Below are 12787 nucleotides of genomic sequence, written 5' to 3'. Positions count from 1 at the left end.
AAAGTCTCACCTAATGCTGTCCCATACAAACTCATCAGTTTCCATTCAACACCACATCCACTCCACACATAGATCTAAGCTTTTGGCACATGGTGCACCACTGGCTAATGCTCCGTAAGCTATACGCCAAACAAACTCTCGAACACTGGGCAGCGGTATTTCCTGGGGCATAAGCTTGGAGGTATCAGCAATATTCCCAGCCAATGTCCCGTCATGACTGAGAGAGAGAAACATGGTGTCGGGGGGAGAGTGTGAGACAACAGTCAGACAGAGGAAACAGTCAGGGGGATGAAGGGACAAACAGCTGACATCATTGTTCCAGAGAGATCAGCCTGTTGGCACAGTTTCACTGCCAGTGATGGCATGGGAAGTTAGGGAGGCTTGGATGGGTTGGGAGGGAAAGGCCTATAAATTCAGTGTAGAACTGGAGAGCTGCACCCATCTTAAGCCAAGTTAGACCAGCTCTGAGCTTAAAACCTTCTCTGACTTCCACTATGGATATTCCCATTCAGTACCCCTGGTACCGCCGTGGCTTCCCAAGCCGATTTTCTGACCTCTCCTTGGCAGAACCTCTTGCTGACTGGCCACTGGTGTGGCCCTTCTCCTGGTCCTTCCCCTGGATGCGACCTTCATTTATGCGCTGGTTCAACTGGCCAGAAAATGGACACAGTGAGGTAAAATGCTGTTTGGTTCACCTTTTGATGGTACTTCAAGCCTTAGTGTTTCACAGTCACATTTGTGAGATTTGTTGTTTAAATCAGAGTTCTAAGTGCTTAAGTTGAAGTCAGAAACACAACTGACTTTCTACTGATATGAAATTGCACTGAGATAAAAAACAGCATCTTACTACTTCTGACAAATTTCTGCACAGATGCGGATGGAAAAGGACCGCTTTGTTATTTATCTGGATGTGAAGCATTTCTCCCCCGACGAGCTGTCAGTCAGTGTTAGCGACGAGTTCATCACCGTGCACGCTAAGCACGAGGACAGACAGGTCAGGAGAGATTTCAGAGATCTGCAGAAACTGCAAGCTGTAACCTTTCTAACTCTCTGACTAATTCTGCTTTCAGGATGATCACGGCTTTGTGTCAAGAGAGTTTCTGAGGAAATACAGGCTTCCATCTGGCGTGTTAGGGGCCGACATCACCTCCAATCTGTCATCTGATGGTGTGCTAACAATCACGGCGCCTCGGCCATGTCTTGGGCCAGACTGCAACATTCCCATCTCATTTGAAGATGGCTCACAGAAACAAAAAATGTAGAGTATCCTGACAGCCCTGATACTGATTAAGTACTAACCCACCACTACTTGTTTATATGTTGGCATTTTGGTTAACATAATAGGTCAGACAAGTTGGGAAAAAAAATGAAAACATAACCTGCTGACTTCCAACTTACAATTACTGATGGATTTAGAACATGGTAACCTCTGGAAAAAATTGGATCCTGCATAAACATCTAACATTACATGTGAGTTTTGTCTGCACAATATTAAGCTCCAGAGAATAGGCCTATCTTTGACAAGATGCATTGATCTAAAATTACCAAATGTATTTCTTTCCTTTACCTAGTGTGTGAATATGAGACGAAGCCCGAGAAAGCTTTGGATTTAGGAGACCAAACTCTAAAAAGTTGGGTGGAAGGAAAAGGCCTAGACAGCTTAAAATGTTCTTGTCTAAAACTAACATTGTCAGACTTATTAACAAAATGCCAGCTGTGCTCTCTCTTCAGTGGGATAAGGTGCTGGTTTCTGTAAGTGAAGAGACACAGGATCATTGGGAGCATTTGATTGCTTTTTTGGTTAATTCAAAATGCCACAGGAGGATTTAGGGCCAAGACTGTGTGGAGCGGAAAAAGCAACAGATGAAGAATGACAGGTGCAGTGTAAAGGATGAGCACAAGAGCCACTTTTTTTCTTCAGATATCTTATCTATATGTACTGTTTTTGACAGTGAGTACATTTTTACTTGTAAACCCAACGCTCTACTATTACTGTTAAACTGGCTATAACCTCTGGCATATTAACACAGAAAACCATATTTAGAATAAATATTGAAACTCAAATTTGTCTTGTCATTTTTTTTTTTCTTTATTCTGTTGAAAGTATAATTTCACACAACAGCAGAGGCTGAAGAGTCAAGCTATTTTATTGTTTAGTCACCAAAACTTTTGTGACAATTAAAAAGCAATTTTTAAAATTCAAATCAATAAACCAAGATGTGGCAAACATTTTATTTGTTGTTTTACAAATTATTACACAATCAAAACAAAAACAAAAAAAAAACTGAATGATTGCCAGATAGTAAAAGTTGACTTTGTCTTGAAAAAAATGTTTAAATCCAAATGTCCTGTATATTCTGAATGTCTAAGCATAACACAGCTAAAACAACAACAAAAAAACCCATTTATTTAAAAGATGTGTGTTTCACCATCATATCGTGCTACAATAAATAATAGGCAGCATATTCAGGTAAATTCTCTTGCCAAGCTCAGCCTAAAAAAAGACACATTTTTACAGTTTTTGTTGAAATGTTTATTATCTGTAAAACTGAAAGTATGAAAAGCCAAAGTGTCCCAGATAGCATATGTAGGAGAACTATCTTCTAAATAATTTAAGATAAAGATGATTACATGTTTAAATACAGATAAGATCATTGCAATGTATTTTCTTTATTTAATTTTGACAGAAAATCCGATTAAATTCTGTCAAGTCATGTTGTGTAAAGTAAATCTCATTTAAATACCAAATAACAAGAACACAGAAAAGCATGAAAGAAGAGCCCGAGTTTGATATATAACAGGAAGAGGAAAATAACTCGACCTTGAAATCAATGATCAGTAATCAAAGCATCTATTTGACAAGGTTATCAGAATGCAATTTCTGACACCCATAAATCATTTCATGATTTTCAAAAACTTATTCAGAGACGAGCTAACATGGATTAGACCATAATTGTGTGTTAAGGAACGCTTGTCGTTTTCTCTGTCTGCCCACTCAACATCAGTTGCAGTAGAAGTCCCAGTTCTGGATTTAAAAAAATGAAAGCAGTGAAAATAGAAGAATAAAATAGAAATAAATTGATAATAGCTCAACTTATTTGTAAATATGCACAGAACTGTTGGTTCACTTACGGTAGTTTTGACTTCAGTGGTTGCTGGCATGAGAGCATGTGTTTCCTCCACAACGCTGCTAGGGAAGTGACCAATGCGAGCCTCCTGTTCTCCATAATATGTATTTTGTACCTACAGTAGTAAAATAGCTAGATTAGAGCTTCTCAATCTTTTTTTTACTATATCTTAAACTTCAAGATGGCTGAACAACGCCATCTTTAGAGACATTTTAATGCAGTAGAACAGGACATAGTTCACACACCTAAAATCTATTGTTGACGATTGTTACAATATTTTATAGTTACAGTTGGGAGTTACCTGGTTTGTAGCAGATGTGCCTTTTAAAAAGTGTACAACATAACCCATTATACCATTTACCAGAAACTTTTTCTTGTTTACCATGGAAGTTGCTACGTTAATTTATTCCTCCTGGAACATGCATGTATTGACTTAAAACATTCAAGGCTTGAGTAGAAAGATATTTTCAGTCAATATTTGCTTGGCTGTTCTTAGCCTGATGGCAGGCGCCGAGCCTGTTACATCTGTAAGCTGTGACTGGAACATTTGAAAGTAGCAAAAAAAAAAATATCTGTGGTATTTTTTTATTTATCTACCAGATTCTTAATTTCAGAAAGAAGCCTTTTTCTATTTCAAGTTATCTTCACACCCAGCAGGTTTGATTACCTTACACATGACATTTTTTGAAAGGGTTGAAACAAAAATTAGGTCTTGTTCACTGGACTTAAATCTTGCTACAAACAAGGCAATTATTTGGGTACAAAGTTACTGGCAGGCTTGTGTTGCCCCAACAGTGTGCTACAGACTACCATAAGCCTCATAATGTTGATTGTTCTTCAATGGTTTCTAACAAACATCTGAAGCCTTCACAGCTGAGATTACTTTATTCACTTACCAAATACTTTTTAAGGAAAGTAAATTCATGATTGTGTGGTATTTTTATATTGATCGGTCACACAATAAAATTCTGCAATGTTTGTGCTTGTAATGTGACATTCCAAAGGTATGATTAATTTTGCAAGGCACTGTGATTTATGGTCATAATGATTTTTTCTAAAATTATTCTTCTTTACTCACACTGCCAGCCCAGAAGAGATTCCCTCTGTCTTTCAGCATTGCATAAACATAGACGAGCTGCCCCTGTCGGATGGGGATGAACCTGCAGTCTCCAGGGTAGTAGTCCTGAAGCGCCTGGGCTATGAGGATTGGATCTGTGTGGGAACATAGTTTAGGATTTGTAGGGGCTTGAATGACTGCGTAAGATTTTCAGTTTTTTAATTGTTGTGCAGCTCAGAAAATCATCAAAAATTTTAGTCAGTACAGTAACTACATTTAAAAAGTAAAATCTGTATATTATATACATTTCTGACACACACTGGTTATATGACAAGTGTTTATTACTGTTAACTTTAATGATTAAGGGTCACTGATACAGACATGTGAGCCTTTTGAAAAGTTAATCTGGATCATGTGGCATGGCCTGGAAATGATCAACTTGTGGCTCTGGGGTGTTAAACAGGTTGTTTCCATGGCAGCCAATAGCTCATCCTCATTTTACTCTCTCGTTTCTCGTCTTCTTTTTCACAATACTCTGTACATTCTTTGCATAGTTAGGTCAAAGAGGGTTGTTTTTTTTTTCTGGCCAATCCAGTACAGTGATAACATGGCTATTGAAGCAAGTATTGGTACTTTTGGCAGTGTGGACAGATAATAAAATCAGTACCTTCATAAAAGTTATGAGCAGAAAAAAGCATGGAGTGCTCTAAAATTTCCTGGTGGATTCTGAGTCGTCTTTGGGCTTCAGAAAACACAGCGGACCAACACCAGCAGATATGGCTCCCCAAGTATTCGATTCTGTACCTTTTCACTCTTTCTCCAGACTCTGGTACCCTACTTTCCAAATTATTCTCCTTTATTCATGAAGAAGCAACAGTATTTTTTCCATTTCTTTAAAAAAAAATCAGCATTTATCTTTCATATGTTCCAGTTGTTAGATAATATAATCAGTAAGCAAGGAAGAAATAGAAGCTGTTGCTACTTACGACTGCATTCAGAGTCAGCGCAGAGTTTCTTATTTGATAGTTTGGGCATCTGCTTTCCAGCTTCACAGGCTGTCAGGAAAAGCATCACAGAGAGAGCTAAAAACAGTCTGAAAGCCATATCAGAATGCAGAAAACACAGAAACTAAGACAAAAAAAATAAGTTTTATGATTGATGAGTGTCGTGCTCAGCTTTTTATTCCTTCTTTCCCAGTTTGCTGCCCCCTGAGAGGAGGTGGGGTGTGAGTTGCCCTCTCTTCGACACTCTCCCTGCCCCCTTCCTCATAAGTGAACAGAGCACTCCTTTGAAACACTCCAAGCAGGTAAACAAGACAGGAGGAGAAGGAGGGGGTGAGAGCTGAAGTTAACAGACCCCTGTTTGTGTCCTCATCTCTTTCCATCCCAAAAGAAGACTGCTGAGCTTTCAAGCAGCAACTTCCTCAAACTTTATCTGCCTTTTAATATCCCTGCTCAACCACTAGATATCCAAACAGCACCTGCTTCATGTGATCCTGACTCTGTTTCCTTTACACCTTCGTGACTCGGGAAGAGGTGTGGCCCTCAGATTCTATTTACATACCGGATGTTTTCACTACCAGGGAAACCAGCTGAGCCTCTCTTGCGCAAATAGTCCCAGGCACACAGACAAAATGTGCGCACACTCAACACCAAACAGGAAGACTATTTCTGGTGACTGGTAACCCGTCAGGTAAGACAGACTTGATTCTTCTTCTTTGAGCCAGAATAACTTGGGTTTTCGTCTGACTTCAAAATTTGAATAATTTGACATACAGACAAGTTCTGGAGTGTTTTAATTTGGATGAATTATTGGCTTTAAGAGGTGGAAGTAGAATGTTACGTCAAAGAGTGACCTCAGAAGGAAATAGTTTTGAATGAAATTTGTGTTAGAGGAACATCACATTAGTTAAAGTGCGTGGAAAAAACATGGAATATTCTCAATTGTTTCTGTTCACAAGGTTTCAGAAACTTTTTACTCTAGTTTCTTTACAGTCTGAGACCGAGACACAATGCTTACACTAGCTGTGGAATTTAGGGAGGGGAGCAAGAACAATGGTAATAAAGGAGCTAGATTTTCGGTCAGAGTAACCAAATCACCAGTCAGACAAAAGACCTCCTTGTTAAGGTTGTTAGATAATATCACCAGAAAACAACTTGTCACGCTAAGCCTTTCTAAGATTGTCTGTCTGTATTGATTTCTTGCTGTTACAGATTTGTCTCTGAAGAGGAGAGTTTCTGAACGATTGCAGCGTTGGCGCCTCTGAAGAACACAGTGGGAAACTAAAGGAAAGGAGAAGGAATGGGAGTTCATCCCTCACCTCTCTGACCCTGGAGAAGTCATCCAAAAGCCAAGAGGGTGTTGGTTTCAAACTAATCCCTTAAGCCAACACGTTTCAGTCATGTTCACTCCCAGGAAAAACAGCCTTCCCTCGCCCAGCCTGGAAGACTCCTTCTTTCCTCTCTCCTCTTCCTCTTCGGTATCTCTCTTTGCTTTGCAGTCAGCCTCCTCCCCCGCTGACGGCGTGGACGGCGGGGGAGCGATAGAGACTGACCTGATACTGGCGGCAGAACTGGGACGGGCCTTGCTGGAGAAGAATGAGGAGCTGGCAGAAACTCTGCAGCAGAGAGAGAAAGAGGTGGAGGTAAGGAGATAAGTGGGCTGAAGGAAAAATAACTGCACAGAACTCTTGCCTTTAACATAAACAGGAAAATACCACATGAATCAAAATGTGAGTCAGTTTCAAATGTGTAAAAAGTTGCTGTTCCATTGATCATACGATTCATTACTTAGGGTTTTTCCATCTAGGAAAATAGAAATGGGTTACCTAATGTTGAGCCACCAATTGTTGACAAATAAGTCTGGAATGAAAGCTTTCTGCAACAGTAGGTGTTATGTTGTGTCACAGACAGAGTCCTCTCGAGATTTTTCCACTGAGCTTATCTTCTATGAAAACACTGAACGATCATTTCAACACTGGTTTGGGCGCTGTGTCTGGGTAAATGACGTAGAACAGAATTTCAACATGTTGATGTCTTTCTCAGTAAATATGTTTCTAATGAGGCTACACGAAATCCAAAGATTGTCCAAAAGCCAAACACCATTCACACAGTTACAGAGACCCTGAATAAGCAGAAGTAGTTTTTCCCCTCACAATCTATATCTAATGCAAGAAAAAGCACAATACTTCACTGAAGAATTAAGAGTTTTGCAGCTTGAATAATGTTTCATCATTTGAACAGGAGGCTAATGGTTCTTCTGGTTGTAAAGTGGCTCTTGCTAAAACGTTCTTCTTGTGGATCCTTGGGCTCTCTTCAGATATTCTTCCCCTCCCAGTCCGAAACATCCTAAATTATCCCTTGGTTGGAAAGTGTGTTCTGAGTCTTAGGTTGTTTTTCAGGTGTGTGTCTACCATGCTCTGTGATGCATGGACAGACATTTCAACAAGATAGTTAAATACCGGAAGTATACACTCTTGTCAGATGAGATCAAAATTGAACTCTTTGGGTCACGTATTGCAAGGAGAAATGTCGCTGCGCATTGCTCCAAAAAATCCCATCAAACGCAGTTTGGAGTTTGGAGGTGGGACAATCATGTTGCGGGTCTGTTTTTCAGCAAATAACACCAAAATTGAAGAAATGTACAAGGACGATTTGTCACACATGTATGCAAGAAGGAGAAGGTGAAATGATTTATTTCCTTTGTTGTGTGTTTCCGATCAATGACAAATCAAAGGGATGATTTTGGAGTGCAGCAAAGATCACAATATCTTGGGAAGGCATCATTAATTTTTTTTCTATCAAAGCTTAGCTACAATTTGCTCTCGATTTCTTCCTTTATATATAACGTTATGGGTCACGCATTATTTGTTAAATATACCGATGTAGACAGTTATTTAAAAATAATGAAAATCTTTCTGAATAATGAAAACTAAATTGGTGTGGCAAGCCTAAATGCCCCTCTGAAACAAATATGTGCAAATATGTGTACATTATTGTTTTGTAATTTACATATTCAAAAAAGAACTTGTTGCAAAACTGGCTAGTCCAGGCACCCCACGCTTTCCTAAATATAACCCTAGCTGCAGGTTTCTCCTTATTTCATTTATGGGGAGACTCCTGATGATTTGCATGTCTCCCTTTTGTAGGCTCTGCTGCTGATATTCATACACTTCTTGTCAACCTCATGAAGTTGATTAATATGCAGTTTATTGTCTCAGGCTTTACAGCAGGAGAAGCACGTCCTGCAGAGGAAGCTGGAGATGAATGAACTAGAGACTGGGCAGAAGGAGTCAGAGCTCAACACAGACATAGCTTCACTGAGGGCAGAGCTGCAGAAATACCACAGCGAGGGGCGGGACCGGAGGAAAGATGACAGCGAGCAGATGACTCAGTTGGCCAATCACAACCAGAGACTGGTGGAGCAACTATCTGAGGTTGGATCATTTTCACCTGTATATTGAGTCACATCTGATTAACTTTTTTTGGCTGCTATGCAGGCAAACGGGTTTCACAGCCTTGTATCTCCCACGTTTTCTAGGCTGTAACACTGGAACACTCCCTGAGGACTGAGCTCCGCACCCTCAGAGAAGAGATGGAGGAGTCATCCTTTAGTCGAAATATCAGCTTCACGCAATTAGAAAATATGCAAGCTGAGGTATTAGAACTTTCTCATTACTGTTAAAGTACTTTGCTGTGGAAAAGTATTTACTCCCTCACAGATTTCTCATGATTTTACTTCTTTTGACTTAACATTTTATCTCATCTAACAAATTCTATTATAAGACTAGACAAAATTTGAGTAAATACCAGGAAAGAAATAATTGCCCCTAAACCTAATAACATTAGCATCGACTGCCGTGAAGCGTTTTGAATGACTGTCAATTACTCTGCCATAAGAATGCCAATCCTCTATACTGAATTATATAAAAATATCTACACAGCAGAATATGAACAAGCTGTTTCAAGTGATGCCACAACATCTCAATCAGATAAAGTCCAGACTTTGACTAAGTCAATCCAAAACCCTCATTTGTTTTTTTTTAAAGCCATTCAGAGGGGAACCTATTAGTGGGTGTAACCCAAGTATGCTTAACTTTAAGGTCACAGACTGATGGCCAACTACTCTTCTACAGGGTTTCCTCATCGAAGGCAGAATTCATGGTTCCACTAAATACTGGAAGTCATGCAGGTCCTGAAGCAGCAGGAATCTGTAAGGGGGCAAATACTTATCCCAACCCAAATTAGCACTTTGTATATTTTGTGCGGGGAAAAAAATTAAAGGTCAAATTATTTATGAAATATGTCCAAATAGTACAATGTTGCAGTGAATTATTTCAGTATTGCAATGCAAGATTGCTATATTGAGGTATTTTATATTGTTATGCAGATTTCCATTTAAATAGAACTAAAACATGATTTAATTAACATTTAAGAATAAAAACTCAAATATTATTATTTCTGTTCACCCACATTTGATGCATGAAAAAAGTAAATCTACATATATTCAGAAGTTTAAAGGAAAGCTTCTCACTCAATTCATGGAAAAATGACAATTCTCGTCTTCATTCATGCAGAACAGAGTATTGCAGGAGCGGCTGTCGCACATGGAGACGCAGCTAAAAGCTTCAGAGGAGGACAGCCAGAGGCTCCGTGTGGAGAGAGACGGACTGCGGGACAGACTGTCAGAGCTTCATGTCAAACTCACTGAGAAGGAAGCTGAGGTGAAGATCCGGCATTAGTCACAACTGTCCTAATAATAATAATACCATTCATCACTAACAGAAATAACTAACACATCTGCTTTAAAATCCTACACAGTCCGCCTGTTTGCTTCTTATGGTCTCTGTGTGTGTGTGTGTGTGTGTGTGTATTTTGTGTGTGAACATAGATAGAGCAGGAGCAGGGGGTTGTGTTTGAGTTACGCACCTTGAATCGCTCTTTACAACAAAAACATCTGAACCTGGGAGAGGAGAGCTTCCTGGGCAGTACGCACACACAACCTTTGTCTCTGCTCAGTGAAATTCAGCAGACACAGGTACTCACAGATCCACACATGCAGTAACTTTACTGTCTGACCTGGGAACTGTCTGCTAATTCTGAACCTCTACTCACATCCCTTATGTTAGAAGTGTCTGGTACTAACACGTGTCCACAATTCATTTTTATTGGAAACCTTGCAGAGATGCCAACATATTGCGACAAAATCTGTGTAAACATTTTGTGCTCTTTATGTTTCCTGTTATTTATAGGCTACAGAGGCTCTCTTGGCTCACTCCTCAGCGCTGCAGGCCAAAGATGAAGAAATACAAGCATTAAAGGACGAGGTCTGTTAAGTGCTACACATGAATTCAACATTCATTAAAGCAGCAGGTCACCAGAGCAGAGGATATTGCATCATTTGGGGCCAATTAGCGAAAACAGAAAAAAATTTAATGAAAAAGTCCCCCTTCAAGACAGTAAAAAGTAAAATAATGTTTCTAATGTGTGTTCAATGGGAGGATCATTTCTGAGACAGCAATGTAAGTTTTGATATCTTATCATACAAAGTTGGAAATATTACAGGATGTGTATATTGTTGAAAATGATGTCTTAATTCTTCTATTAGACAACTGGTGTTTTACAGTTTGCATTTTATATAAAAACTCCCAAGATGTATTTAAAATAAAGTGCTGAAACTTTGTTATTTTCTGTCCTTGCAGCTCCAGTCTCAGCAAAAGGAACTTGAGTCTCTCAGGGAAGAAATTAAACCCTTCAGAGGAGGAGAAAATCAGAGCTACAGGTGATACTGCAACACAAAACGCCCCAGTGTTTTATTAGACATTATCTTTAATTTATAACAAAAAATAAATAAATAAAGGCTAATAGTATTTTCTTTTCTATCCAGCTCTCTGGAGAGTGAACTGGCCAAAGTTCCGTCAGGAGAAAGAATCGCTCACTCAGCAGCTTCTCAACACAATCAAACACAAGGTGGTGCTGTCTCAAGAACTGGATGCCTGGCAGGTGAGTTTGTTGTTTGTGTAAAGATTTTATTTTGAACATGTTCAACTTGTAGATTAAAGTAAAAAGTTATCTATACAATACTAAAAAATTCAGAAAAGTGGAGGAGGAGGCACACTCGTTTAATCCTCTCCTCTACACATCTATGCCAAACTTCACGCACACACATGCTCACCCACACAAATACAGAAACCTTCAGTGCAAGGTCTTACAATAGAGTAATAAAGTTGTAAGAGCTTGATAATGTTTGTTACAAGTTTGAAAACATATTATTGGAATACTAATGATTGTGTCATAAAACGCTTTCTTATTGGAATGTGGAACATTCTCCAGTTATTATGTAAACAATGTATGTTGTAGCAACAACAATTCTGTTGATATAACATGCTATAATATTACTGTAATTTTATATTTTGTGTTGCAAAATGAATTATTGTGTAGCCTATTTGTTATAAAGATATTCTTGGATTAATAAGCTTTTCAACTGATAATGCAATACGATTATTTTTCTTTTCCTGAGGCAGTAGCTCTATGCTGCCATACTAATAAACTCCACCCAGATCATATTCATGAAATTTTCAAAACAACCGTAACTGTTGTCCGTTCTTGACCGTGGTACCACTTTCTTAAATGTGGTACCGTAAGAAAGACCCAAAACCAACCCCTACGGAACACCACGACTTCCTCAGGGAATACATCAGAGTACTCTGATTTATCTCCTTTCAGTTTCCGTTTTTGATGATTTGAAGCTACAGTAACTACGGTAGTGTGCACTCCTAATGATGTCCTTACATCAGTATTTTCTAAAATCTACCATTTTGTCCTGCTGCAGGAGGACATGCGCTTCGTCATCAATCAACAGGTGCTGCAAAGGGAGGAGGAGAAGAAGAAGAAGGAGGAGAAGCAGGAGAAGGAGAGCACTGTTGGACTCCATAGGAGCAAGTCTTTGAGAGTGAGGGGTGAAGGAGGAAAAGGGTTCTTTTCCTCTTTATTCAAGGACAAATAAGACACAGCCTGTTGGCAGCAGATGAACACTGATCAATATCGGCAATATCAGCAAGCTAAATGTTTACAAATGTAATATCTGAATGTACTTTTCTGTTTGTAAATATGTACAGTATATTAATAATTTTAAACTTTTAATAAAAACATTAAAATTTAATGTGTTCATTTTCTGTAATCTGCATACAGTCTCCTCTGTTTTATGTAAATAGGGGAACAGACTGTTTCCCTCATTATTCTATTTAAATTTGTGCACTTCAAGCAGGAAGAGCTGATGGTCAGTACAGAGGGTGAGGATAAGATTAAAGGGCTGAGATATTACTTTTTCCTGCTATGAATCATGCAAAACATTATCTCAGAGAAAGAGCTAAAAATAAGCATGTGTCTCTGTGTGGTTCATAAATGTGAAGGGGAGGGGGAATTTTGATCGGTTTCTTGAACATATGACCAATTCTATATATATATATATATTAAAAAAAAAAAAAATTCCCTTCTCACCCACCGCGGGTGGTTCTTATCCTCTGAGCTCGGGTCCTCTACCAGAGGCCTGGGAGCTTGAGGGTCCTGCGCAGTATCTTGGCTGTGCCAAGGACTGCACACTT

At 39.1% G+C, this 12787-nt stretch overlaps 3 protein-coding genes across 5 annotated transcripts; 2 read left to right on the top strand and 1 right to left on the bottom strand.

Annotated features, from left to right (window-relative positions):
- The first annotated feature begins 363 nt into the window (after window positions 1-363).
- LOC116728725 (alpha-crystallin B chain-like) lies at window positions 364-2064 on the top strand. Its single transcript, XM_032577009.1, has 3 exons — window positions 364-674; window positions 872-994; window positions 1071-2064. Exons 1-3 carry the CDS (start codon window positions 495-497, stop codon window positions 1260-1262), a joined length of 495 nt encoding a protein of 164 aa, XP_032432900.1. The 5' UTR covers window positions 364-494; the 3' UTR covers window positions 1263-2064.
- Window positions 2065-2268: 204 nt separating this feature from the next.
- On the bottom strand, window positions 2269-5876 carry mia (MIA SH3 domain containing). 3 transcript variants are annotated; one of them, XM_032577012.1, is made up of 5 exons: window positions 5666-5876; window positions 5172-5240; window positions 4207-4340; window positions 3133-3243; window positions 2269-3025 (listed from the first exon to the last, which is right to left on the bottom strand). In XM_032577012.1, the coding sequence occupies exons 2-5, from the start codon at window positions 5218-5220 to the stop codon at window positions 3002-3004; spliced, it is 318 nt and encodes a 105-aa protein (XP_032432903.1). In that variant the 5' UTR covers window positions 5221-5240; window positions 5666-5876; the 3' UTR covers window positions 2269-3001. The 3 variants fall into 3 exon arrangements, with proteins under 3 accessions (XP_032432903.1, XP_032432902.1, XP_032432901.1); XM_032577011.1 differs by lacking the exon at window positions 5666-5876 and adding an exon at window positions 5542-5659; XM_032577010.1 differs by lacking the exon at window positions 5666-5876 and having other exon boundaries at window positions 5172-5659.
- A 7-nt stretch (window positions 5877-5883) lies between these two features.
- bicdl2 (BICD family like cargo adaptor 2) lies at window positions 5884-12345 on the top strand. The gene is given in 11 exon segments (XM_032577008.1): window positions 5884-6312; window positions 6399-6829; window positions 8405-8620; window positions 8725-8841; window positions 9761-9907; window positions 10075-10221; window positions 10436-10510; window positions 10886-10965; window positions 11071-11098; window positions 11100-11186; window positions 12016-12345. Coding segments are annotated over 10 exon segments (1314 nt in total). The 5' UTR covers window positions 5884-6312; window positions 6399-6586; the 3' UTR covers window positions 12190-12345.
- The last annotated feature ends 442 nt before the right edge of the window (window positions 12346-12787 follow it).

Source organism: Xiphophorus hellerii, chromosome 11, assembly GCF_003331165.1.
Source record: "Xiphophorus hellerii strain 12219 chromosome 11, Xiphophorus_hellerii-4.1, whole genome shotgun sequence".
NCBI lineage: Eukaryota > Metazoa > Chordata > Actinopteri > Cyprinodontiformes > Poeciliidae > Xiphophorus > Xiphophorus hellerii.
Note: the sequence above shows the minus strand (reverse complement) of the source record. Positions and strands in the feature narration are given on the sequence as shown.